The sequence below is a fragment of the Neopsephotus bourkii genome, unplaced genomic scaffold, assembly GCF_033783945.1.
Source record: "Neopsephotus bourkii isolate Nb327-2 ecotype Australia unplaced genomic scaffold, CSIRO-AGI_Nbou_v1 NB_1632, whole genome shotgun sequence".
NCBI lineage: Eukaryota > Metazoa > Chordata > Aves > Psittaciformes > Psittacidae > Neopsephotus > Neopsephotus bourkii.
The window spans coordinates 520,770-548,686 of NW_026902107.1; the positions used below are offsets into that span (position 1 = coordinate 520,770).

General features: G+C 54.6%; 2 protein-coding genes across 2 annotated transcripts in view; one reads left to right on the forward strand and one right to left on the reverse strand.

The window, feature by feature from the left end:
* The window catches only part of RUNX3 (RUNX family transcription factor 3), a 34,232-nt gene extending 23,735 nt beyond the window's left edge, over positions 1–10,497 (reverse strand). The window contains exons 1-3 of the mRNA XM_061373592.1: positions 10,060–10,497; positions 8,973–9,129; positions 5,265–5,369 (exon numbers count right to left, since the gene is read on the reverse strand). Coding sequence (XP_061229576.1) covers positions 5,265–5,369; positions 8,973–9,129; positions 10,060–10,320 — 523 coding nt within the window. The 5' untranslated portion in view covers positions 10,321–10,497. The remainder of the gene's footprint in view (positions 1–5,264; positions 5,370–8,972; positions 9,130–10,059) is intronic.
* The window catches only part of SYF2 (SYF2 pre-mRNA splicing factor), a 77,577-nt gene that overhangs the window by 12,806 nt on the left and 36,854 nt on the right, over positions 1–27,917 (forward strand). The gene's annotated exons all lie outside the window — the stretch shown is intronic.

Here is a 27,917-nt window from a genome sequence, read left to right on the forward strand (position 1 = left end):
AAGACAAATGGATTCAGATGCAGCTTAAATAAATTAATAAAGAAGGAAAGGCTTTTCTGGGGTGTTTGGGGCTGCACCGGGATGCGGGGAGCTGGGGCCAGCAAGGCGCCAGGCGTGGGGTGAGACACGGGGTGTGCCGGGCTGGGGTGCTCTGTTATCGATGTGGATGGAGGAGCCATACGAGGTGTGTGTCATCCCCAGTGAGTGCCAGACAACCTGCTCCCTCCCCACAAGAGCTGCCCTTGCAGTGGGGCTGGGGCACCCACAGGCACCCTCATCCCGCAGCCACCCCAGCACCCTGCAGTGCACAACAGCAAAGCCCCTTTGGGTTGGATTGACAGGGGATTTACAGGGGTTTCCAGGGGGTTTCCTCTTTGCAGTTAATCTTTCTCCCAGGTTTGCTTTCTTACGCTGTACTTGAAGCCAAGCAGTCCCCATGCACGGGGAGCTCGAGAGCAGCCAGCACCCAAGCCACAGCCTTGCAGCCACTGACCACCAGCACCTCAGTGGCACAGATTCCATTGACACCTCGCAGGGGTACAGACAAGGGGGTTTCCACCCTCTGTACATCCGAAGCTCTCCGTTTCCCAACCGAGGGCTGTGGCTCAGGCTGATGCTGCACATGGGGAGGAAAACCCTCACCCTGCTCAGGAGATGGAAAGCACGAAAGAAAGAAGCGGTGGTTCTTGGTTCTTGGAAACAGCTCAGAGCCGGAGAGGTGGGAAGCTTTTTCACTGGGCTTTCACAACAGCTATGTGCTGTTCAAGGGGAGCCCCATCATCATCCTCCTCCTGCCGGCCCGGCCACTGGATGCTGCAGGATGGGGACATCCTCCTGGCACTTGCCATTCTCACACCAAGCAGGGACATGACCAAAGGCATTGGATCTCTGACACACACCCCCAGAATGAGCAGGGCTGGAGACACCAACAGTCACCACCAGCCCCTCCACAAGCACTCTCACTGCTGATAACAAGGGGGACACAGGAACCTGCTGCCTTGAGGGGTGAACGTCCAAGATACATCCCTCCCTCTATTTCAGCATTCAGAAAGCAACTCTATACTCAAAGCAGTCCAAGCCCTCACCATGCAAGTCGTTGGGCTCTGCACATCCCAGCATGACTGCCTTCACCCCTCCCCACCTCGCCAGCACTGGCACACAAAGCTCTGTGCATGCTCCCAGGCAAAGCAATAGTTTATAGCCCAAGTGAGCACGGCTGGGTGAAGGTGTGCTGCCCCATGAGGGTTATGGAGGGTGATCAAGTCCTCTTGGTCTCCCTTTCCTCCTCAACACGGTGGCCAAGACAGCAGGGATGGGGTGGAAACCAGAAACAAAGGGTTAGGGGTGAAAGAGATTTAGGAAGGGGCAAAGAGACGTTAAGGAGCACTGAATGGCAGCAAGAAAAGAGTCAAAGATGGAGAAAAAGGCATCCAAAGCAAAAACCAAACCAAACCAAACCAAACCAAACCAAAGTTATTTGGCATAACAGCTCCCAGGAGATGGGCTGAAAGGTGCTGGCGATGCACAGGGGAGCTGGGAGGAGGAGAGTGATGGCAGGGAGGAGATGAGAGCAATGGAAGGGAATGGATCCAGCAGGTGGGTGTGATGGGGGAGGCCCTGGAGACGCTCCCATTTGCCCAGGAACAGACTAACCACCCCTGTACAGCTTCCAGCTATTCATTCCCCTACGTTCTGCCTCTTGTGGGTTATTTTGCAAGCAGCTGTGGGTGCAAGAGGCCTTTGCAGCAGGGCTGCAGCTTGGCCGAGCGGGGCTCTTGCTGAACCAAGAGCTGCAGAAAAGGAGGGGATGGGAAAAAAAAAAATAGAAGGAAATTTCACAGGAAGCTCAAATATTTTATTACTTCCTGTTTGTACAAAGAATGTCAACACTTGGCACCCGCTGCGCTATTTGTTTAGAGCTAAGGTGCCAACTTGACAGAATGTCCTTTTCCTCTCCAGATCTAACCCAGAAGGAGACTGAGCACAAGAAAACATCATCTTTGTGTGAGTGGGTGCTCGGAGGGGCTGGCAGGGATGCCTGGGGTCCACGGCAGCTCAGCCAAGGCCACCACCGTCACCAGCCCCACATGTGCTGGTGCTGCTCCTCACGTGGCTGTGGGGCCTCAAACCAGCACTCTCAGTTCTTCAGTACCCTGGGACCAGCTCCTCTGGTGCCCCCATCCAGGCTCCTTTCCAAGCCCCACGGGGGGCTCCAGCTCTCATCCACTTCCCTGCGATTTCTCACCCATCTCAACTCCATTGGAAACTCCTCAGAAGTTTCTTTCTGGGCAGAGCTTTGGTTAAAAGATTTGCTTATGGGCCTTAGATGAAGCGATGGGACAGGGGTGGAAGATGAATGGGATGCTCAGAGGTGGGGCAGGGAGCCCAGCTGCATTTCTGACCCCAAAACTTCACTAGAACGTTGGCTGGAGGGATTTTGCTGCATCTGAGAAGATGATGCCCAGGGCTTTCCCAGGACACCAAGACAAATGACCAATTCTTTCCGCATTAAGGGTGTTTTTCTGCCTGCTCACACCAGCCCCACATCCAGCCTCCAGCCCCAGCCAGTGCTGACCCTGCACAATGGGAGCCAACATACACCATGTCCCACCCATTTGCCACACTGCAGTCAAGGAAGGGAAAACCCCCAGCTATTTCTATGCCCACATATATGCACACATATGTACTTACACATGCATGTGTTAAAAAGAACACTGAACATGTAGACCCACTGCTCCTAAGGCTAAGCAGGGGCATCAGTGCTGGCCCCTGCGTTTGGCCAGAGCTTGCCATTGCTGGGTTTTGCTTGGGTGTTGCTGCTGCTGGGTGCCGGATCACCCAGGGGTGCTGTGCCTGAGAGCCACCCAGTGGCAGGTTAACCAGGAAAACCACACTGGGTTTCCAGGAGTGAACCTGGATCATTTTGCAGCCGGTATTTCCACACCGAGGGTTTCTGCAGGGAGGGAAGGGCGCATTCATTCCAAAACGCAAACCAAGCTGGTGAAAGAGGGGGGTGTGTGTGTGTGTAGTTTTCTTCTTCCTGTTCAAGACATTGAATTCTCAATCATGAATTTAAGCCCCAGGGTCAATCTGGGAGTCAGAAGATGCCCTTTACCACAAACAAACCTATGACCATCTGAAAAACTTCCCCAAAGCACAGCTTGGGCCTGAACTCCTTCAATCAGTAATTTACAGGTGCAGGAGTGGGGAAGAGATTGACCTTTGGGGTGTACACAAGGCAGCCAACAACCACCATGAAGGGCTCCTCAGGGAGCCTTCACCTCCAGCATGGGCATTCTGAGGTCTACAAGTCATAGAACCACAAACTGGTTTGGGTTGGAAAGGACCTTAAGATCATCCAGTTCCAATCCCCTGCCATGAGCAGGGACACCACACACCAGACCAGGTTGCCCAAGGCTCTGTTCAACCTGGCCTTGAACACTGCCAGGGATGGGGCAGCCACAGCTTCTCTGGGCACCCTGTGCCAGCGCCTCAGCACCCTCACAGGGAAGAGCTTCCTTATATCTGACCTGAAAAACACCAAACCCAGCAAACCCCAGGGAAGCGCTGACCTTGCAGCCCTGCTGGGGAGCACATCCCTGGGCACACGGAGCCAAGACGAGCTGCTCCATCCCTGGTTCTGCCTAGGGTAACCAAATGAGGTCTCAGCCGCAGCCCAACAGCACGGCCCCCCCCAGCCCTCCCCTGTATCAGGGGATGTAAATTAAAGATGGGAGCGATGGGATGGGATGTTGAAATTCAGGAGGAGCGGGTGTGATTCAGCAGGGTTTGGCGAGTGCTGGCTATCGGTGCAGAGCAAACCAAACGCCAAGAGTAGCAACTATCTCGCCTTGTATTATTATTTATGTATTCCTGATTATTATTATTATTAGAAAGGCGATCTGATGCAGCAGATAAAGGGCTGAGCCAGGAGTCAGGAGACCTGGTTTCTATTCCTGACCTGGAAGAGTTGTGAAATTCCCTGCCTGCTTTCCCCTCCCAGCCCAGTCCCAGTGGCTGCAGCACCCACCACAATCCATGTTTGCTCACTGCCACAGCCCCACACAGGGACCTGCCTTAAAAACCCAACAGCATGGCATTGCCTGGATGCCAGCTTGGCAAATCTGGGAATGCCAGTGAAGCCTTTTGTGCTCCAAAATAAAAGGGGGAACAAAACACAGCAAACTCCAAAGCAAATAAAACCCCTTCACCAAAGGAGCAGCCTTCACCTGGCCTGATATCAAGGGGCACCAATGGCCCTGAGACAGCATCAGCAGAAAACACTTTCTAAAGCATATTTAGAAGGATCAGACCGTTTCCCTTCAGTTTGGGCACCAGCAGCCTTACACGCAAAGGGAACAAACTCTGCTTTATAGTCCCCAGGGTGGTGCTGAGTGGGCAGGAAGGTGAAGCCAGAGCAAAAACCCAGAGAAAGAGGCCCTGGGGATGAGATCTCACTGCACACTGGGGGGGTCCCACAAAGCAAATAATACTTGTGGCAAAAGGAAACTCCTGAGCCGATGGCACCAAAGCATTTCCCCGCACGGGTCACAGGAGATGCCCAAGTGAGCTCAAATCAGCCCAGTGCCAGCCCCCAGCCCCACGAGGGTGATTCACAGCTGTGTGTGCAAAGAGCCCTCCCCAGCCAACAGGCACCCGCCTGCACCCTGGGAGCGCCACAGCTCAGAGGTGTTCCTGTGGTTCAGTCATCTCTTGGGCTTTCGGAAGCTGCCACCAGCCAGAGCCTCCGATAACCCGAAAGTGAAACCAGCACTGAGCAGAGGGGAAGGTGCTCACCGAGCCCTGCTGGGCCCTGCAGACACACAGGCAAAGGGAACCCAGCCAAAGAAACCTGCACACATTCCAGTTCAATGATCGACAATTCAGCCTCTGATGGCTGCAACCCCCCCGAGCCAAGCCCTGCACAACATCATGTTTGAGTCCTCCTTAATACCATCATAGCATTTTCCCTACATCCCAGCCACTACCAGGGCTGGAGCTATGAAACCATCCCTCCACAATGGGATATGGAGGTGGCAAGAGCAGACACAGACATGCAACATGCTCCCTTGTGCAAAGAATACAAAAGCATCCACACGGTACCACGCAGTGCACGGTCCCAGGGCTCATATTAGCTCTGCGAGGGGTGCCTGCCCCGGCTGGCCTGGCCACAGCAGCATCCTTCATCCTTCAACCACACAGAGCCCAACCCCTGCATCCCCTCCATGCGGCACAGTGGCTGCCAAATAAAACACATCACTTACTTCGTGGCTCCCGAGGTCCATCCACAGTCACTTTAATGGCTCGGTGATAGGTAGCAACTTGCGTGGGGTTGGTGAACACGGTGATCGTCAGGGTAAAGCTTTTTCCTAAGGAAGGTGAGGGAAAAGAAAAACAAAAGAGGGAGAAATGAGGGTTCAGCTCTTGTGGGAGTGAAAGGCTCCTGCTGGAGCAAGCTCAGACACAAATATCCACATCCACCGAACTCCAACACACACATCATTTAATTTTATGAGACAGGATTGCCGAGACACAAAGCTCGGCCGCTCCCGCTGGGGTTCTGCTGGCTGCAGCACAGAGAGGCTTGGACCCGGTTCAGAGCGGGAGCCAGGACCTTCCTGGATGGAAAAGTCACTTGTCCCCCTCCTCCCCATCCCTGTCCCCATATTGACCCCTCCACCCACAGCAGCTTCCTGGTGCCTTCCTGCTCAGATGCTTCTCCTTTTCCCATGGGAATCCAGCCCTGAAACACAGTGCTGGACACAGGACCCCCTTCACGAGAGACAGATTTGGGTCCTCGTGCCCTTGGGATGCTCCCTTGGATAAACAGGGTAGGCTGCACATGCAAGGGAGCAAACCACTCTAACTAACACCTCAAGAGCAATCACGGTGGGATTTCAAAGGTATCTAGTATTTCAGAGGTATAAACCCCAGGAGGAACCAGGCTGGAAGTGTCCATGCCACATCTCGAAGCTCTTCCAGCCTGCGCTTCGCAAAGAAACGCAGCAAGAAGCCATCTCCTTTCCCTTTTTCCCTATGGGGATGAAGCGTTTTTCACATCCCAACCACCATCGATCTATAGGGCTGAACCTGAGAATATTCATTGCAAAACAATACTGTATTTATACAGCTAGAAGGGAAAAAGAATAAACGGAAAACGAAATTATCTGCTCCGGAGAACATCCCGCAATTATCCCAGGTGGGAGAGTTTCTCTACGGGAGTGTCGGTGGGGGGAGAAAATGGTGGCTTTAAAGCACAGCAAGCATCAACCCGTGCCTCCCCTCCACTTTTAGCACAGCACTAAACAGCGCACAAACCTGCAGCCCACGCTCTGCGCAAGGAGGATTTGGTTTTACCTTCCCCAAACACAACCTGAATCCCTGCGCTCGCAACCGGCACCAGGAGCCGCGCTGCAGCCGCAGCCTGCGGAGCACGGAGGCTCCCGGGCGCCGGCTCGGCCACATGAAACCAACCAACACCGGGGATTTGCTGGCAAAACCTTCCCCGAACCCGAGCGCAGGGATGAGGGCTGTTAGGAGCAATTATTTAGGAAACGCCGTGGGAGGAGAGGCGAGGGAGAGAGCCCCTTGGTTCGCATGCGAGGGGCAGGGAGCGTGCGGGCGAGGACGGCTTGAGACACAAACCCTCCCGCACGCCCGAGGAGCTGAGCCCGGTAGCTCCCTGCCCGCTCCCGCAGCGGATTCCTGCTTTAATTATGATTTCAATGTTTTACTCTCCATGTGAAATCGTTCCCCTGCATTTCAGCCTCCCCCCCCTTTGCTCGCAGCCGATACAAAACCTCCCGCGGGAGCTCGGCCAGGCCACTTCTGCCTCTCAAGGTCTCGCAAAACCCCTCCCGTGAATCGAAAATGAGAATTAGTACCTAGCATCTTTTTTACTCACTTCCCGCCCTCTCAGGAAACCGGCCTGACGTTACTCAACCCCAGCTGCGTGGGGCTGGACCCCAGCTCCTGGGTGGGTTTGGGAGCACCTACTGCTCTGTGGGATGCTCCAGTGGGATATTCGGACCGGGAGAGCAGCACCTCACCGGCCTTGGCTTTCATTTCATACAGTGCAAGCTGAGCAGAAAAGGGTTGGGGTTTTGTTTTGGTTTTAGGTTTTTTTTTTAGAGCAAAGCATAGGTGGAATCTGGTCCTTCTCCCTGCCTTTGTCTTGCCTGTGGAGACGGTAATTCTTTTTTTGCGGCTTGTGTGTGTGTGTGAGGAGAAAGACCCGCTCTTCCCAGCTCACAGCGACGGGAAACAAGTCCGGACACATTAATATTAAAAATGCCCAATTCTGAAGCATTTAAAACCATGTTTTCCAACCGAGAGCTTATTCTGATGTTACAAGGTTCAGGCACACGCTCCGGCTATTCACAGACACACACTCCACACATAGATTTGCACAAACATTTACACACATAGGGCTCTTCCCCAGCAAAAATCTATTGCACTGAATCCAGATCTCTGTCAGAATAAACAAACCCAGCACCGGGCTCCCGGAGATGGAGCCGAACAAATGAAAGCAAACGGAACACCCTGAATTAAAATGCAATAGAAACGATTTTTCACACTAAACAGGTCTGAGAGAGCCCCGTGCCCAGGAGGAGCGGCCGTACACCGGGAACTAAGCACACGCTGTGAGAAAACCCTACAGAGACACCTTCACACCACCACCAGGAAGCCCGATGGGGTTATTGCTCCGTAAACTCTGCAAAGCCTCATCCCACAAGGATATACATTTAAAAACCATATAATCAGCAGTCGATTTACACTCTAAAGCTCCACAGAGGCAGAAGAGGTTTTTTTACTGCTGTAACGAGCATTTGCTAGGACTCTGCCCCAGGAACGAGACTGTTCACCCAAGTGCTTCCCGGGACTGTAAACTGCTGCTAATTGGGAGCGTTAATAATGAATTCAAGAGTCAAGCTGAGATTGGGTTTCATTCAGCTTGGAAATTTGTGCAAGGACGATTAAAAAACTCAACCCAGAAAGAAAAGAGCCCGAGAGAATAATTGATTACAGAAATGAAAGCTTAATTCATAAAAGAAAAACATTTTCCATCCATCAACCTGCAACCAGTTAAGTGGAGAGTTTTAAAGAAACTGCAGCATGGAGAAGGAGCCAACAGGAAAAAGGAAATGTATGAAAGAATGTAAACTATTCAAGTTTCATAAAGAGGAACAAGTAAACAGTTATTACATGCAAATAATTCCCAACATCACTGCTTTTAATTAATGCAGAGAAGTCAAAATATATCTGACATTGTGCGTATACATTCAAAGCCTTAGAGAAAACGCTGCCATATGGCCATTAAAATATAGAATTCTTATTTTCGTTTAAATAAAACAACCACGAGCCTCGATCCGCAGCGCGTCTCGGTGGCGAAACGCTGAAATTCTATTTACGCTCTTTGCGATTCAGGTGCGATGCGGCTGCGAGGGGCGGGAGGGATGAACGGGAAAAGCCAAACTCCGCGGCCGGAGAGGGACGTTCCTGATCCGCTTTTCCACGCGGCAAACGCGGAGAAAACGACGGGCGTCACCGGGGCACGGAGACGAGCCAGCTCCGCTTAGCACCGTTCACACTGGAGGGCACCGACGCACGTCCCCTCACCGTGCGCTCACCACGGCCACTGGAGTGGCCGGATGAGATGAATTGGGCAGGGTCTGAGGGGGGGGCGCAGCCTCCTTGACCCCACATCGGAGGCTTTACACCGAAGTGGGTTTATTGCCCTGCACCGCAGCGGAGGAACCTCCAGGAGGAGCGGGGCCGCTCCTTCCTGCGCGACAACCCCGGCCCGCGGCAACGAAACCACTGGCCCGCGGGAGACACGTCATTAAAACACAATTAAAATAAACTAAAGCTCTTATCCCCCCCCCCCCCCCTCCTTTTTTCCCCTCCTCCTTTTCCTTTTTTTCCTCGAAAAAGTCAAATAAGAGGACAACCATTCCCCGGGCGGTACCTACCCCGGCCGCTTCTCCCAACAAATCTGAGGTCGTTAAATCTCGCCACTTGGTTTTTCATCACGGCGGAAGCGTTGCGGAGCTCCGCCGAGTAATTCTCGTCGTTCCCGGCCATCACCGTGACCACCGTCCCATCGGGCACATCTCCGAGAGCTACAACCTAAGGCGGAACGGGAGGATTTTAGGCTAATACCAACGGCGGTCGGAGCTAACCTGCCCTACGCTTTCCCCCTTAAACCCGCCAAAAAACCCCAAAGCAAAACCAAAAGCAATCCGAGCCCCCGAGGAGGGCTGGAAAACCAGCGGGGAAGGGGAAAATGAGCTAAAAACGTGGTTAAAAGGGGCGCAGCGATTACGCGGAGAGAGGAAGGGGGGATGAGGCCGCCCTCGGTCTCCCTTGGGGACATTCGTGTTTTATTTTGTTTGATTCGGGGGGGTGTAAAGGCGCTGCTGAATTCGGGCGGCCACGGAGTTGCCCGGGGAAGCCGCGGAGGGGAGCGCGAAAGCCTGCGCCCAGCGATGGGGAACGGATTCTCTGAACCCCCTCCGGGTACCGGGGATGAGGGCACCGAGCTCCCGGTGCCGGCACGGCCGAAACGGGGGGGTGGTTGTGGTTTGTAACAGCCTCCGGGGTTCGTGGGGCTCAGCTGTCATCCCCCCCGGCTCCCGCAAAGTTGGGGCTTTCCCCCCGCCAAGCCTCAGCCCGGGGCTGCCCCGTTGGGTCCCGCAGGAGCGGAGCCGGGCGGCGCGGGGAGCCCGGGCAGCGCAGCCCGGTGCCGGGGCTTCGGTTCTTCGGCTCTTCGCTTTCTTTGTGCCGATTAGATCTTCCTGCCTTCCCTGCCTCCCTCTCCCAGGAAGGTAATTAACCTCCACTCTCATTAAACTTCAAAGTTGCCTGAGAGCTCCTAACTGTACGGAATATCTAAGATGCTGTGACCGCGGGGCAATGCGGAGACGTGATTAAAAATAATAAACCGGGCTCCCTCCGAGGTGATGTCAGGAGCGAGTTAAAGCGCGAGGGGCGAGCCCGGAGCCGGGCCGGTCCTGCCGGGATTACAGCGCGGCCTCGTCCCCCCCCATCCCGGCTTACCTTGAAGGCGACCGGCAGCGTCTTGTTGCACCTCCAGTGGGACGGCAGCACCGAGCACAAGAAGTTGGGGCTGTCTGTGCGCACCAGCTCTCCGGCGTGGTCGGCCAGTACATCCACGACGGAGCGGACCTCGGGCCGAGCCCTGGCCCCCGGCGCGGGGGCCCCCAGCGCCCCGCTGTTCTCGCCCATCTTACCGCAGGGGAAGGCCGTGGACGGGGGTGTGAAGCGCCTGCTGGTGCTCGGGTCTACGGGAATACGCATCACAACGGCGGGCGTCAGGGAGCCGCCGCTGCCGAGGGGTGCGAGGTGGGGCCCGGCGGGGCGCGGCGGCGGGGAGCAAAGGCGGGGGCAGCGGCGGCCGGGCCCCTCGCTGCCTCGCTCCGTCCCGGCGGATCGCCGTCCTTGGCGGGGCGGCGCGGGGAAAGCGGTGCGCGGCGTCCGCTCCCACCCGGCTCCGGGGCTCGTCCCCGGCGGTCCCGCTGCGCTCCCACCCTGGTAAAGGCGGCGCAGAGCCCCGGCAGAGCCACGTCGCGGCCGGGCGCCTCGGCGGCAGCGGGTCCCTCAACCGGCGGCCCCGAAACCAGCTCCCGAGTGTCCGCCGCCCGCCCGGTACCGTATTTACTGCCGGCCCGGGCGGGGCGGGCAGCGCCCTGACGGACGGGGCGTCCGGCCAATGGGGGGGCCGCGGGCGTCCTTCTCCCCTCCCACCGCGTGGCTCCAACGGGGTGAGGGGGCGTGGTCATAACAAAAAGGGGCGTGGTTAATGCCGAATGGGGGCGTGCCCGGGGGGAGCCATGTGCCCCCCCTACCCCGGTGGGCCCGTCAGGGCGGGCACACGTCGGGGCTCGGTGACTTCGTGCCGCCGGCGGCGAAAGGTTTGGGGCTCGATGGGGCCGTTCTGGGGCCTGAGCCGCCGCCGTGCACGGGGCTGGGAACACAGCACGTCTCCCGCAGCCGGAGGGGGCTCGACCGTGCTGGGACCGGGGAAGCGGCGGCCGCGGGGGACCACGTGGGACCGCCGTCACACGCACCACCGACGGGGACGGCTCGCCACAGGGCCTGCGCTGGACACCGCTGCTCCCCAGCCTCCACCTTCTGCCCTCCCCAGAATGAAAACGGGCTCCATCTCCGGCGGTCCCGGCGCCCCCAGCAGCTCCCCCGGGGCTGTGGCTGCGGGCAGGGCCGGCGGCTCCGGCCGCAATCGTTGGAGAAAAAATCCGTGGCGAAGCCACCGGTTCTGTGGGAACACAAAGACGGCGGCGGCTGCGGTTCGCTCCGCTCCGCGGCTGCCCACGGCTTCCCCGGCCGCAGCGAGGCAGAACCGGGGGCTCAGCGGGGGTTCCCTTGCCGCTCTGCCCACTGCGTCCTGCCGGGGCTGGGCTCCGTCAGGCCGCTGCGACGGTGTTTAGGGCCCGGGGCTGCCCGTCGGGCTGCAGCGTTCCCGGCTCCGCGTTGCGCGGGGTGAGACGCGGCTTTCCTTAAAACAAACAAAAATAAACCCAAACAGCAAACAGTGAAATAAAATCACAAATTCCGCTTTTCCTAAAGTCCCTCCACAAACCAAAGATGTTTTTTCCTCCTCCGTGTCCGGAGGGCGCCGATCGCAAGACCCGAACGCCGCGTTTGTTGTGTTTGTGTGTCCAAATCAACGTATGTTTTCTTTTTAACGGGAAAGAGAGGACATTCCCCCGCTGCAGCCCCCGTTAACCCTCGGGGCAGCGCCGCCCCGTCGAGCCGGTGCCGGGAGCAGCTTCTCCCGCACCGGCCCCGGGGCGGCCGCCGTGTCCCGCCGTTACCGGCGCTGAAATCCTGCCCTTTTTAGGTGAAAGCCCCCGCCGGGTTAGTTCTATTTTTCAGCCCCCGTTCGCAGCGGGGGGCACCCACGCAGGACCCGGAGCAGGGGCGGGGAGGGTCCGCAGAGCCGGGGTGTGCCGTGGCCCGTCGCGGTTCTCCCCGGTAACCCGAAGGGGAGGACCGGAGAGGTGCGGGCAGTAAAGGGGGGCACTCCGCGCATGCGTGGTGGGGAGGGCAGCGCTGCAGAACGGCCGCTAGTTGGCGCCGAGGCTCCGCCGTGGCCGCTCCGCGACGGGGCGGGCGGGACGGGGCGGCCCCGGCCGGGGACGGACGCTCCCCGGGCCGGACCGATGCCACCCCCGTGCCCCCCGCCTGTTGCCCCGCTTCCTACCCGCGGCCCGGCCGTGCTCCTCCCGCTGCTGAACCGACCCCCAGGGCTCCCCTCTTGTGCCCCCCACGCCTCCCTGCGGAGCCCTGCGGGTTACCCGGCTGCCTTCCCCCGGGGCTGCAGCCCCGCACTGGAGTGCAGAGCCCGGCTCTGGCTGCCTGCCCTGTCCTGTGAGCCCCAGGGGTGGCACCAGGCTCGGTCCCCAAAGGATGGAGCCCTCTCCTTACTGTGCCTTCTCAGCTCTACATCCTTGCCCTACCTGCTCTGGCTGCTTCATACACCCCGTGTTTGCTCACAGCCCAGCCATCCACAGCCTTCTCTGTTCCCTTTTTATACTGGGGAGTAGCCTGCTGGAAAGGGCATCTCCTCAGTGTCCTCAAAGCAACATAGAAATGCCTCCCATAGTACCCAGAGCCGCTCACCAGTGTATTCCTAAGGGAACTATGTCCTGCTTCCTCCCCAAAAGCCGCTCTCCAGCACCCTCTGACCTCCAACCCTGACTTGTTCTTGACTTCAGGGTGATGGGATGTGGCCTCACCCCCTAACCCATCGCGCAGCCCTGCACTTCTCCATCGTGTAGGTGCAAAGCCAGTTGCTGACTTGCAGTAACACCAAACGAGACAAATCCCAGAGCGGTGCCAAACCAGGATCTCCCCAGCTCCAGGCTGGCCAGTGACCCCTGGAGGTGCAAAGGGGTGCTCAGGAGAGAAAAGCTGCCCTGGAGCTACAGGCCCCATGGCACAGGTAACCTCAGTGGGAATTATCTTTCATTTGAATTATCCTCGTCAACCCAGTGGGATTCAGAGTCCCAAGGAGGGGACAAACCTCACACTGCCCTGGTCCTCTGCGAACCAGGAGACATCAGTGCATGGGGAATATTCCTTCACCACCCTCCCTGCACTCCGGAGGAGGTTAATGGAGTATGAGACCCAGGATTTGCATGGGCCTCTTTTCAAATACTTAAAAGCTACTGTTCACATTGCAGGGAGGTCAGCGGCTCTTTAAATCATTGCTCTCTGGGATTACTTCCCTTACAGGCTCCTCTGTAGTTTTTAATTCATTTGAGCTGCTCTTTAGCAGCAGAGCCACTTGTTTCAACAGCGAGGAAGCGAGCGCAGGGGCTTATAGGAAGCTTTCTATTAAAAATTCATCGCAAACTCTGCCTCCGAGCTCTCAGGAGCACGGCGCTCAGTAGGGCCATGCGGGTGTCTGGATCTATTTTGTAGTTAAGGGAAGGGGATCTGAGAGCAGCATGCAGGGAGGGAGCGTGCTATTCATTCATAAATCAAACAACAGATGCTGGGTCCAATGGGGTGCACGATGGTAGCAGTTTTTAACCCCCGAGTGTCACCGCTAAAATGGGCTCCCATGGGGCAATTACGGGCCCTGCAGGCAGAGGTTCCTGCGGGAGGAAGCTGTGGGGCTCAAGCGAAGAAATAAGGGGAAGCTGGGGGGGAAGGTGGTGGCTGTCCCAGACATAAATCAGAGGGAAGCCTGAGCTTGGGCAAGGAACCAGCCCCAAGACCGGCCTGTTGATGACTCCAGCAGGGCTGTGCTGGGCTGCTGGGTGATACCCGCAGCAGGGGAATGCTGCTCAGCCCCTGCTTCCATGGGCTCGATGTCAAACCCTGAGCCTTGATATCCATTAACCCCATGGGAGCCACAGCTGCCCAGTTGCACCTCACTGTCTGCATACGCAGCCCTGGCAAGCAAGATCCTTCCTTGGGGCAGCAAGAGGAGGAGGAGGACTTTAGTAAGATTTCAGATCCCGACTTGAGATACTGTCACCAGAGAATATCTATGGGATTTCCACCTGGTACTAGATTTCATTCACCATTGTTTGAATGACTAGAAAAGGTCACAGCTGAGAAGTGGTCATTGACTCTCCTTACAGCTTTGGGGCTCGCGTGTCCCCCCAGTTGTTCCCAGTTTATCTCAGTGCATTTTACCACCAGCCCTAATTTCAACCAGCATCCCTAGGGATGCATCTGGGGAGCAAAGCAGTGGAGCCCCATGTGCATTGACCAGGGTGAGCGATGCTGCTGCCATTGGGGATTTATCAGTCCCTCTGAACAGTGCAAGGGGAGCCAGGACCCGCCACCCCCAGGCACCAGCTGCTGGCGGGTGCAGACAAATCCTCGAGCACTGGCAGGATGGGATGGGATGGGATGAGGTTTTCAAAAGCTGTGAAGTGACTTGGGAGCACGAGTGCGATTGACGTGGATCCTGTGCCTCTGAAGTCACGAAAGTGCCATTCTTCATTGTTCAGGACCGCGATTCTCCTCTCCCCACCACGGCCTGACAACGAGGAGCATGTTCAGGGCTCACATCCTCTGTGCTATTGATAGCGCCGCCGAGCTTTTTGGAGCGTGGGTCCCATCTGCCACTTCCACTCCTTTTTAAAAGATCCTAATGACTGTCAGATCCTTTTAGTTCTTAATTAATTTCAGAGTTCAACTGCAAATAGGAAACAAGGCAGCTTTTGCCCTTACGCATATGAATATTACTGTTCCATTTAATGTGGTTACTGGTGGAATGCTGTTATTCATTCCTGCCTGCAATAAAAGCCACATGTTTTTAAAACTTTGCACTTGAAAAAACTTTTAGGAAAGAAATCAAGTATGTTTTGTATGCATGGCATGAGATAAAAACTAGTCATAAATATTCAAAGAACAGTTAGAGCTTTATGCTTGATTTAAACAAGTGAACAGAGAAGTACGATGGCTGAAGTAAGTGGAGAATGAAAGCCCAGTGCTCCTTTAAGAATGTGCTTATGCAGAGAAAAAGAACTATTCATGCAAAGGTTATGGAGCACCTAAGGACATCCCATCTCCTCCAGAAATGCCCAAAGGTGGGTAACACGACTGGAAACACTGGGCTTTGTTCAGAGCTATTCAAGTTCATTGGAGTTTCTCTTTCTTTGAGGGTTTTAGATGAGTTTTAGGGGACTTGGTGCCTCCTGCCAGACCCTGTGGGGAATGAGGTCTCTTCTTGCATGGAGACATCTATAACGCGTCTGTTCCTCATGTTGGATGGCAGGCGGCTGACGTTGTGGTGAGTGTTTCTTTGGGCTCCTGGGACCCCTGGGCAGACCTTCCTGGATGGAGCCTTGGAGCCCAGCACAGCCAAAAGGAAAAGGATGGAGCACGGGGGCCGGGCAGTGCCTGTCCTGTGTCCGTGCCGCCAGAGCGGTGCTGAGTCCTTCAAACCCTGCACTCAACAGCGGAGAAATAAAAAAAATTCCAAAGGAAAGAAAAAGGGGAAACGTCTGGATGGCGAAAAGAGGAACCGAAAGGCACACGATGAGGAGAAAAGTGCAGCGGGGTGGGCGCAGAGGAGCACGGTGCGATCTCTACTTGCGAGGATTGGAGCTGCTGTCACGGAAGGGCTCCTGGGCACAGCGCCGAGGGCCGGGCGCAGGGAATTCCTCCTGCACGTGCTGAGCAAGGCTCTTGCGACAGGAAGAGGCTGCAGAAAGACATTTCTTGCCTGGGAAAACAGCCGTGAGGTAGCAAAACTGCCCCATTGCTCATGCCCATCCGTGGCGGGGTGGGAAAACCGACCTCTTGTCCCTTTACAGTGGCTGAACAAGCAGTGGTGCTTCCCAAAGATTATCCTTCAGCGCAGTTCCTGACAGTGTGGGCCAAAACGTGGGGTGATGCTGGGTACCAAACGGGTGCTCAGTGCTCCCGTGCTGCACTGAGGTTTCAGGGCAGCAGGGACCCCTAGGGAAGAGTCTGGCACTGGCGCAGTGACCGGGGATGCATGCTCGAGCCTTGGTGGGGTGCAGTGAGACCATGCTGGGCACTGTGATCCTTTGGGGGAAGTCGGTTGTGGAGGGGGAGAAAGTGAACCTTGGGAGCTGCTCCTGCTCCCACAGGCTCTCCCATCTCCCTGTGACCAGCACCTGGCTGTTAGCAAACCTCAGGCACAGGTTTGGTTGCTCCAGGGCTGCAGTGTCTCAAGCACCCTTCGCTGTGGAGACAGAAGCAGGTGCTCCCCCTCCATCCCAAAGGGCACTGGCGTCAGACAGGGAACTCCGGTTTCCTTTTTGGTTCAAGTCTGATAGAGCATCTCAGGGTCACATCTCAGCAACAGCAGCTTTACAGGCAAATGCAAACACACTGCATCTGTAGGGCTTCCCTTCAGGACATCAGCACTGCAAAGGGACCCCAGACTGGTCACCCTGGGGTAACTTGAGACACCCATACACCCCTTTAGTGGGCAGCTTACAGAAGTGCTTTCTGCAGTGGCCTCATGCATCACTTGCATCTTGCCTTGTAGCTCAGGGCAGAAGGTGCAGATGAGGTCCAGTGCCTGTGCTGGGATCACACCCAAACATTTCTGCCAGTGCAACACATTGGCCCTTTCCCACAAAAAATGTGGTCCTGGGCAAGGACCTCCAGTGCAAGGTGTTTGTCATCCCTGTGTCATCAGTCCCCATCTCCATCATGTTTGCAGCAAGCCTCAAGAGCAGCCACGGGGCTCCTCCAGCAGTGACAACCTCCAACTCACCCGCAGTGAAGTGATTCCAGCCCCAAACCACCCCGTGGGCCCACACTGTTTCTTCCAGACTCATTGGCTTTTTGCTGTCGTTCACTATTCTCACTGTTATGACTAACTCCCGGTGATGTTCCTTCACTGCAGCTCCAGGTTGAGCTGTTCCTGCTTCCTTCTCCAGATTATTTTATCCACTGCAAACATTTTCTTTCATATTTTCCCTTCCATAATGTCTCTTATCAATGTGAGTTTATTTAAGGCCCCCACCCAATAAGTCTGTAGAGGAGCTCCAGAGAAAAAGAGAACTCTGGAGAACAAGCCCCCGAGAGGGTCCAGCCTTGTGGCTTCACCCGCGTTCATGCATCCCTTCAGATGCATCCCTTCAGACACATCCCTACAGACGCATCCCTTCAGACACATCCCTACAGACCCATCCCTTCAGACACATCCCTATAGACACATCCCTATAGACACATCCCTATAGACACATCCCTATAGACACATCCCTACAGATGCATCCCTATAGACACATCCCTATAGACACATCCCTATAGACACATTCCTACAGACACATCCCTATAGACACATCCCTACAGACGCATCCCTATAGACACATCCCTGGAACAAACACCTGAATTGGAGGAGCTAGTCACAGGCCAAACACGATGCAGAAGGTACTTTTCTGGTTTCTGGCTACAATCTCAGACAGATCAAACACGACGTTATTTAGGGACCACTGTTACATCACTGTTTACTCCTCATCCAGCAGCCTGCAAGGGAGCTGTGCCTGCTCCTGCACTGCGTCCCCAGCCCCGTGCTCATCAGCATGAGCTCATTTTCCCTCAGCAGCAGTTTCTCACAGCAGTTCCGGAGGGGCCGGACTGCCGGGTCAGACACGGACACCACAAGCCTGGGAAGTTGGGGTGGTTCAGCAGCAGGTTGGGGCTGGAGACCAGAGAAATGGAGAACTTGGCCAGACAATGCGGGAGCAGCTTTCAGTCTCACATGAGCGGCAGCTGCAGGGGGACAGGGGAATCTTATCTGCAAAACGCAGCCTCAGCAGCATCCTGGAGCTGGAGCCATCCCCTGCCTGCCTGAGCCTCCGAAACTGCTGGGTTTGGAGATGTTCTTGTGCTTGCTCTCCCAGCGGAGCACCAGGCCCTTGCTGGCAGAAGTGGGGGCTCTGGGACTAGCAGGGCCACTGAGACCCTGGGTTCAATCCACAGCCCCAGCCCTCCCCAAGGAACCCAGACGTGCAGCACAGGGGGTCCCAGTAAGTGCTTTAAGTCCCTCCTCTCCCACCCTCAGCATCCCCCCCCCCATGGAAAGAGGGTAGGTTCACCATTCAGTGAGATTTTCCAAACTGACCCAGGGCTAATAAAAGAAGGTGTTTAATTACAGGGTTCAAGGTAATTAGGCACAAAAGTGGCCAGTAAAACACAGTGCAGTGCGAAGGAGCTGCAGAACAAGGGCTCAGTGTTGGAACAGCACATCTGATTTAGTCTTTACGTTCTCTGGCTCTTACTTTCTTTCTCCTAATGAGGGAAAACTGCAAGGCCTCTCCCAAACCCTGCTAAGCAGTTTATTCCTGCCTTTAAGTCACTCAAATCACAGCACCGTGCTCTGTCCTTAAATTATCTCCATGCAGATGCTCCCAGCTTAAAGGGGAACAGCACACGTCTGGCGTTTAATGTGTGCCAGGCTGTGAAGGAACAGCCCCTTTGGCTTCCCCATGCACCTCATCAATGTGTGGCCCCACTCCCAGCCTAGCATCTCCCCACCGCTCACACACATCCACAAGGCTGAGTGTGGGATGCAGGGAGCAATATTCCTTTGAATACTTAGTAAGCAATATGAACAGGAACGGAAATAAGCGCTTTTCATGGGAGTTTTTGGTGCTCATAGCTGAGTGCAGCTTCCTCCCTGGCGCTTTGGCTTCCCATTGGGAGAGAACTTGAGCTACAGCTGGGGATATTCCTGCAGCAGCCCTGCTAGCGGCAGTGCCTGGATGGGGAGCGTGTGCTGCTGGTTCGGGATCGTGCTGCTCCCTCCAGAGATTAGAAAGCCACAGCTCCAGCCGCTTGCTGAGGCTTTCCACCAAGCAAGCTCTCCTCGTGCTGCAGGAGCAGTGCTGTTTAACCAACACCTATGGAACGAACACACAGAGCCCCTGCTGCCGGCTCCATGCGGGGATGCTGAAGCTGCACCCAGAGCCGTGCGGGAAACCTCTTGCCAAGCCCCATCCAAGGTTCCTTAACACAAGCAGCTCTCCCCGTTCCACAATCACACGCTCTCCATTGGCACAAGGAGCTTGCGACACCCGTTGTCTGTGCCTGTCCCTGTGCCAGGCTGAGCCCTGGCTGGGACCCAGGAGGCGCAGTGGGTGTGAGGAGCCAGGGCAGACTCTGGTCCAGGCTTGTGCCGCTCACATCATTCCTACCATTTTGTTTTGATTTTTTTTTAGAAGCTATTTTAACAGAAACCATGCTGCCTTGTGAAATCACATCCCAATATAGCTGCCATCCACACACAGCGACTGAGCAAGTCAAATAAAATCAAATAGCAGCCCTCGAGCCCCAAATCCCACCATTACCAGGAAAAAAGACCCTTGGAAGGTGCTGCCTCCTTGCCAGGCTCCCTGTGAGCATGTGGCTCCCGCATGCCGACAGCTTGTGGCTGCAAATCCAAACCCTGCCACCATGCCAAAGGCACCTCAAAACCTCATTGAGGGTGGTTGGTTCCGTGGGCCCTGGCTGGGGTGATGCTTGGCTGGTGCTGGTGGTGATTCCACTTACACATCCCTCACCAAACCATGGCTGTGACACTGGTGGTACCTTGGGGATGTGAATCCCTCACGGGATGCTCCTTGCCTGGGTGATGGGACCATCCAAGGTGGCAGAAGACCCCTTCCCAAGGGCAGGACTGCCCCTTCCCAAGTGGGAATTTTGCCTGGTGCAAGGTGTCCCTGCCCATGGGCAGGTGGTTGGAACTGGATGAGCCTTAAGGTCCCTTCCAACCCAAACCAGCCTGGGATTCTATGAAATACAAACCCAGGAGCCTCCCAGATCCAGCCGTCCCAGAGGCAAAGGCCAGGTCTGCATGGGGCTCTCCTGCACAGCAGATATTGTTGAAAAAAGCCCATTTTTCAGTGTCTCTCTTCCCAACTGAGGCTTTTATATTTTATTTTTTTTTGTATCTTTCCCTTCTCCTCCTATTCTGGTTGGTTTTATATTTTATTTTACAATAGCTCAAATAATACTTTCCTCATGTTCCAAACGCACTCACTGCTTCCAGGGGGAACGGAAAAACCAGTGCTCCTTTTTCTTTTCCCTTTTCTTTTTCTGTTTGCTGTGTTTATGTTATGGAAAATCCCCCCGGCTCGCAGACGGCCGGGCTGCTTTCTTGAAAAGAATAATCATCGTCACAGCATAAAACGTTTTTAGGAAGGCGAGAGCCGCTTGTGCTGGGGACAAGCACTTCCCCATGCTGCAAACGCCGCTGCCCCGCACACAGCCGGGGACTGTACCAGATTTGCAGCAGGTTTTCACTTCCCCCCACCCCAAACCTCTCAAGACAGGGCACACCCCCCCTGTTCCCCCCCCAAAACGATCTCTTCCTTCTCATTCCCGCTCCCTCCACCTTCCCCTGCAGCTTAGCACCAGGAATCTCCCCTTCAGCACACAGCCAGCCTCATCCCTGGAGGAGACAGCACAGGAGCTCTTCCCCAGGGGTCTGCAGAGACCCCGCACTCTCCCCCTGGGTCCCTGGTTATACCAGCCACAGGTGATGGGTTTTGCCAAGAACAGAAGGTAAATGCTGCCAGGATCCCTGGGATGAAAGGGTCCAGCCTTTGCACCAGCTCTGTCCCCAGCATGTCAGGGATGAAGCATGAGAAAATGCAACATAATGGATATGACCCCCACAGTGATGTTTTCTTTCCACCCTGGATGCACCTGGGAAGGAAAACCAGGTGCAAGTGCACCCTGCAGCAGGAGGCAGAGGGGATGCGCATCCCCAGTATGAGCCCTGATCCCCCCTTAGCAGCACCCCAGTGCCAGTGGGGACCTCTGGCAGGTCCTGCCACGTTCTCCCCTCCATACTCAGCCTTGTTCAGGGGGTATTTACAGCATGGTCCGTAGCTTGCGCTCGTCGCTTCACATGGGAAGACACATTCTTGCTCCTAATGCCGACCATGTGTGATCTGAGCCTGCAAACATACAGCTCATTGTTTGTTTCCCAAACCCTCTGTGGCCAAAACAGTGGACCGCAAACACTGACGACATATCAGAGGAGATGGAGTCTAAGAAATCATCATGAATTAGAGTGCTCAGCAAAGAGGAACGCCACTGCCTCTCTACCCCTATTAGATCATAACAAGGTGATGAGAGACAATGGATTTATATGCGTTCCCACATACAAATATATGAAAGAAAAAAAAAAGGCACACAAAAAAGCAAGCCACCAGCCAGCAGGGTCCCTTGGAAAGGCAAAGGCACTGACAGTCAGTCAGGAGCCGGCAAGCTCCGAGCGCACGAGCCTGCCTGGGAGGATGAATGGAGGAAACAGAGATCTCATGGCCAGGCGGTGCTGTATGACGTGTGTGTGGGGCTAGGGCAGCACTGGGGCTCCCCACACACCCTTCAACCCCAGGAGCTGGGGGGCATAGGGAGGGGTTGGGCAAGGGAAAGGGGTGATGGGACCCAGGGTGCTGATGGAGAGCAGGATCCTGCTGAGCCTGGGATGCAGGGGTACTCCTGGATGTGCAGTGCTCATGTGTATGCAAACACTGATGGGGAATCACTGCTCATGGATGTGTGAACATCAATGGGGAGTCACTGCTCATGGGTGTGCAAACACCGATGGGGAGTCACTGCTCATGGGTGTGCAAACACTGATCGGGAGTCACTGCTCATGGGTGTGCAAACAGTGATGGGGAATCACTGCTCATGGGTGTGTGAACATCAATGGGTAATCACTGCTCATGGGTGTGCAAACACCGATGGGGGGTCACTGCTCATGGATGTGTGAACACCAATGGGGAGTTATTGCTCATGGGTGTGCAAACACCAATGGGGAGTCATTGCTCATGGGTGTGTAAACACTGATGGGGAGTCACTGCTCATGGGTGTGCAAACACTGATGGGGAATCACTCCTCATGGGTGTGTAAACACCAATGGGAAATCACTACTCACAGTGCTGCTCTCCTGCTGGTGAGGAGCTGAGTGACCCATACATGAGAATAAAAGTCATTTGGATGGGCCAAACCACCTGCCTTCAGGGCAATGTGACAGCACCGGTGACACTGTTACCTGTGCACGGTGCTACCCCGTGTCCCCACATCCTCCTCTCCCTGGACATTGCCCAGAGCAGCGCTGGGGACACAGCGATGGCTGTTGTGAAACCAGCGCCTGGGGCTGAGGCCTCCCTGTCCCAACAGCCCTTGGTAACCAAGAACTGACTCACAGATGTGACATTTGTGGTTTGATGACTTAGAGGGAACCGGCTGTCACCAGGACAGCGGCTCTGGGAGCCGGGCTGGCACTGCCCACCAAAACCGGGGTTTCTATCCCCCAAACTGCCAATTAGAGGCAAAGTTCTTTCGGTCCCTGCTAGACCCTTTACTCGGATGTGAACGGGCTCGTGTGAGCGGGGATTGGTGCTGCTGTCCCACGTGGGGTTCCTTCACCCACCCCATTGGAAAGCCAAAAAATCCCTTTTCTATAAAAGAAAAAGCAGCGTTTCCAGACTAAGTAGTGAATACCTTTGGGATATTTCATTTCATTCCTTAAATATTTGCACAAAAAACACCCATTTTCATGGATGTGCCCAGGAAAGCAAACAAAAACTATGAATGTGGTTGGATCCCCCAAAGCCAGGAGGAATTCAAATGAAGGTTCGTGAGCATTTTGCAGTACTCACCCAAATCTAGCCAGGCAGGAGAAAACACACTGAGCTCCTTAAAGAAAACAAGGATTTCTTGTCCTAACACTAAACAAATGTTTCACCATTTGGCCATATTCCATCCTTGGTGCAATCATTTAATTTTCCCCCATTTAATAAAAATTATGTCTGAAACAAAGATGTTTATTGCTTTTATGAGTTCCTATTTGTATGGAAATTGCATACAAGACGTGATATTCCTGTTGCTTTTGAGTTTTCAATGAGCAAGCCCAGTTAAACCCCAGCCTTTCTTCATCTGGCTTGTGGAGGGAGAAGTATAGATTAAAAAGAACCAAGCAAATGTTTTTTATAAACTTCTCTTATTTCCTTGCCATGGGACTGCCTTTAATTAGCTGCTCAGAGTACAAAGGACACATTTATAATGCCACCATCTCGGAGCAGAGGGCACTAAGATGAACGTTGCTCTTCTGCCTGTTTGCCCTGTGCTCCAGCATGGCGTGTCCATGATGGGTTTGGAGAAGCAAGTTTGGATTTATCCCCATCCCATCCCCAGCTCCTTCTGCTACCTCTGGACATCTTCTGCTCAGAAGAAAACTCGAAGCCATGGAGGTGTCATGATTCAGACTGACATCTCCAACCCACCTCAAAAGGACACACAACCTTTTGTGTTCTCAAAACCAGGCCAAAATCTGGTCAGCAGCAACGTGTTTCCTGATGACCAAAGAGCATTGTTTCCTGTTTCCAAAGAGCATTTTGTTCTTTGGGTAGGGGTGTCCTGGGTTCAAGGGGTTTATCATCACCCTCTCCAGTGTGGTTGGGTTCAGTGTGACAGGCTGAGCCATCACTCAGGACCTGGGTCCTCATGGCCACGATCCAAAGCCAGAGCTCAAGCTTTTGCTCCTAACCCACACCAGGAAGGGAAAAGGCAGAGGGGTTTGCAGAGCTCTGCCCAATGCTCCAGCAAGCTCCCAGCTCCTTCTGGCACATCCCAGCAGCTCCAGCCCACCCGGTTCACCCCAAGCAGCCCAGCAAGAGGACGACGGGTGTGAAATGAAGGTGAGCTCAGTTCTGGGGACACAAGACCCTGCTGGGAGCTGGGACTGACCAGAGGAGGAACGTGGGGAGAAGTGATCTCTGACGCACAGCTGGAAGAGGGGATGTGTTGTGTCCCGCCGGGTGTGCGGCAGGGCTAGGAGGAGCAGGTTGAACAAATCCATCACCCAACAGAGTCACATATGCAGCAAAACGCTATAAATATGAAAACACACAGCAACTACCTACAATATATGAGTAAACACCTAAAAGTAGGCTTGCAAGCAGCCCTGGTTTTCCCAGCTCTCTTCATAAACTGGTTTCCCTTTGGAACACGCTCTCCATCAGCACGTGGAGACACCCTTAGACACCTTGGGCTGTGCCCAGCATGCAGCACACGGGTCGGACACATATCAAATCCATCCCAGCACCGCTCAGCCGCAAACCTTCCTAGTGCTGCAAAGGGTAAAACTGAACAGGGGCAAGCTGGTTTAGTTTTGTTCCCTCTAGATGAACTTGGACATTAGTGTTCATTTAGTGGGAGCAGCATGAACACTAAATGAACACTAAACCTGGACCAGTGCAGACCACACCATGGGCAGCAGTGAGGAGCTGGCGAAGCCACACCAGAGCTCATTGCTGGTTTGCTGCTTTGCAAAGAAAGTGAATAAATACAAAACCCGATGGTGTTTCCTGATGCCAAGGAACGAACGAGCCTGCTCTGTACTCACTGTGCAGGAAAGCCGAGGAGTAGGCGGCGAAGGAGTCGAAGATGCTGCTGGATGCCATCCACCTCGTCCTGTACCCCGGCTCCTGTGGAGGAGCTGCCGGCTGGTGGGAGGAGGAAGAGGAGGGATGGGAGAGGAAGAGGAAAGCCCCGTCGCAGGTAGACTCGGGCTGGCTGGTGGTTGTGTGGTCGCACGGCAGAGCCGCCACTCAGCATCTGCTGGTGGGAGAACGGTGTCACCGGGCTGGCGATGTCCTGCGGTGTCGGGTGCTGGGTCTGGGGTTTTTCCCCCTCTATATCTTTTGCTTTACCAATAGTTCTATGGTTTGCAGGTGGCGGCTCATGGGAGGCTCGCTCGGACCCGCAGCTGAGTGACAGACGGGAGCAATGGAAACGTTGCTCTTTAATTAATTATATTGTTCCCTTAGAAGAAACGGAGAGGAGAGCCCGTAGATTCCTAATTGGGCGATTGAAGTAACAACTCATTTACATGCCGTGGTTTTCTCCTTTTAACTGCCTTTTCTCCCACATTCACCACTTGTCTGTATCCTAATTCTGAGCTGTACACAGCTTCCCGACTCCCAGCCGGGTGTGGGGACTGCGTGCCGAGACTGCTTCCATATGTGTAGATGGGTGGTTCTTCTTCAGAAGGATTTGATGTGAATTAGTATTAAGCAAAAATATGAAGCACATGCGGCAGAATAAACAGCGCTGGCTGCAGAGGGGGGACCAGGGAAGGTGGAGAGGGCTGGTGAGGAGGAGGAGAACGAAGGCAGTGGGTATGATGACCCCCTGCTTTGCCTCAAGGGCAGCAGATCATTCATGTATGTTTCCTTAAGTAATAAGGCGGATCCAGTAATACAGGTACAGCAAATTTCCAGGAGCTCCTAAAGGTGCCATTTCTGCTGGACCACAGAAACACCAGCACCTGATGGGTGCTCATGGCTGGAACAGGAGCTGCTCTGGATGCTGCTTCGCCTGCGGCTGATGGGCTCTCATAGAAAATTGCTATTATCACCCTCAGAGATGAATGTTCCCTAAATGGGAAGAAATGTAGAGCTGAAACATGAGATGATATTTGTCCTTTCCTTTTTTTCCTCATAAGAAAGAGCGAAGGGAGCTCTCTGATGAAGTAAAACAAATGCAAGCATGCAAGCTAAGTCTGAGCAATGAAAACCCACAGGCCATAGGATGCAAGGCAGCAGGCACTGGCCACACAAGTATGATTCCAAGGTTTTGGTGTTCATCATGTCTTGCCACAGCCATTTTCCATGGAGATCTTCATCCAATGGATGCTGGTGGTCAGACATATCAAGATGCTACCAACTGAGACATTTGCAGATTGCTGCAGCGTTACTAGAGGCTCAGGGGGAAGAGCTGCTTGTATTTACTACAGCTGAAACTGCTTGTTTGCTGCTTTTAAGCAAAGAGTGGGGGAAAGTGGTTTCAGAGCAGTGAAGGGGGCAGAGGTTGTGCAAATGCTGGCACAAAAGGGAAGGGGAAAGCAACCCAGCCTGGAAACACCCGCAGCTGCACAGAGCAGGGTCTGTGGCTCTGAACAGCATCCCCTTGTCTCGCTTGCCAGACACCCACCACAACCACAGCTCCAGCCTCGGGGTGGGAGGCTACACACAGCCACACTGCTCCTACCAGTGTGGTGGCATCTCTCTCCAGTTCCCCAGCAGCAGGGGACACAAAGTTCTGGTCCCCACTGTGGTGCAGAGCAGACCTGGGCAGCTCAGCCCAGCAGCATCCCTCTTGCACATCTGCTTCAGCCTCACAAGGCTCTTGGGCAATAGTCAGGGTTTTTGGGGGCTATTTTTGGATTTTATGGCTCCTTTCCTGCAGAAAAGGGGTGGGAGTCTCAGCCCTCACCTGGCTCAGGTCCCACTGGAGTCAGAGAGAAGAAAAGGAGGATGCAAAGGAGGAGGAAGAGAAGGGGAAAGTGCTTATAAGGTGCTTTCCACCTGCCACATTGTTAGGGGCAGACAGGTGCTTTGGTTCAGCTGTGCTGATTCACACACTGACCAAACATCCTCCAGCAGCGCTAACTGGGGGAGGCTCTGTGTGGGGCTTTCCTTCTCCATCACTGCCCCAGCCATCCTGTTTTCCCTAAACCATGGCTGTGCCACCCCATGGACACAGTCCTGAGCCCCTTTGGCACAGCCAGGGCTGCTGGTCCTGGCTGTCATCCTCATGTTGATCCACAAATCAACTTTCATCATAAAACTTCTCCTGTTATCCCCTCCAGTCATGTTTTTTTTTTTTTCCCATATGGGGTTTTAAATCAAAATGATCCCAATGGCTCCTGCAGATGGGTGTAAGGGGGTTATGGGGCTGCAGCCTGCTGGGATTCCATTTGTTACCCAGGCATGGTACTAGCACATGTTAGGGCACTGAATGACCAGTCCATGCAACGCACTTCATTACACACATTTATTTGCATCCCAGTGAGAATCAGGGGCATCCCCAATGATTTGGTGTTCACCTTTACTCATGGAGATCCGAAATTCCACCCCAAAGCCCCAAGAGGCTCCAGAGCAACTTGATGACAAAACCCACGTTAAATTCTAGCCCTTTTACATCCATTTACACAACTGGGTTCTTCTTCATGAGCAGTGTTATCATGGGAGCTGTGAAATGGAGACAGGGTAAGGAGAAACACCGACCCCAAAGAACATGCAAGAGAAGCGATGGAGGCAGCCCCTGGGATTGAAGCCGCTGTTCTGGTGGCACTTGTAAAACACAGGTCGGGAATGGGCACGTTTCAAGCATAACTGATTTACAGGTTTTGTGCAATTAATCCACCCCTGGGATGCTCCCCCCTGTTCAGAGTCCGGCTCACAGTTCCCCCATGCAGCCGCAGCATGGGCTTGGCTTCGGATGGGTTTATTCCCTGTGTGAAGGGAAGATCTTTGTGGTGGGCACAATGCAGAGGATGAGTATTTCCTGCCAGTAATAACATTAGGGTTAGGGTTAGAGCAATAACAGAACCCCCAGGCTCAAACCTTCCCCTTGGCTCTCACCACCGGCAAGCTCTGGATTTGCTCTGTGGCCATTGCTGCAAAGTGAAGGGCAAACCGAAAGAGCCAGCGAGCCCTCATGGGCTTCCAGGGGTGCAGTGGGTGCAGCAGCACCATCCACATACCCCCCACACACACCCTGTGCAGTCCAAGCCCCAGGGAAATGCAGGAAGGCTTTAGCACCCATGGGTCTGCTCTGTCGGGAAAGCCGCTGCAGTGCTCCATGCTTCCCAATCACCATCACTGCATTCAAGGCAGGGACTTTCACATTATAGATAAGAAACTGGTGGGGACTAGAACATCCTTTCATGTGGGGATGCCACTGAAAGCAGGCAAGTTGTCCCCTTAACAGCACAAGCCCGGCGGGGCTGTGATGTGCTGTGTCCTTTCATCATGCAGTGTTTCAGCCACCACCAGCCATCCCAAAGCAGAGGGGCTGCTCAGGACCCTCTGCAACACCCCAGGTTGGTGGCAGTGCCCAGACAAGCCTGG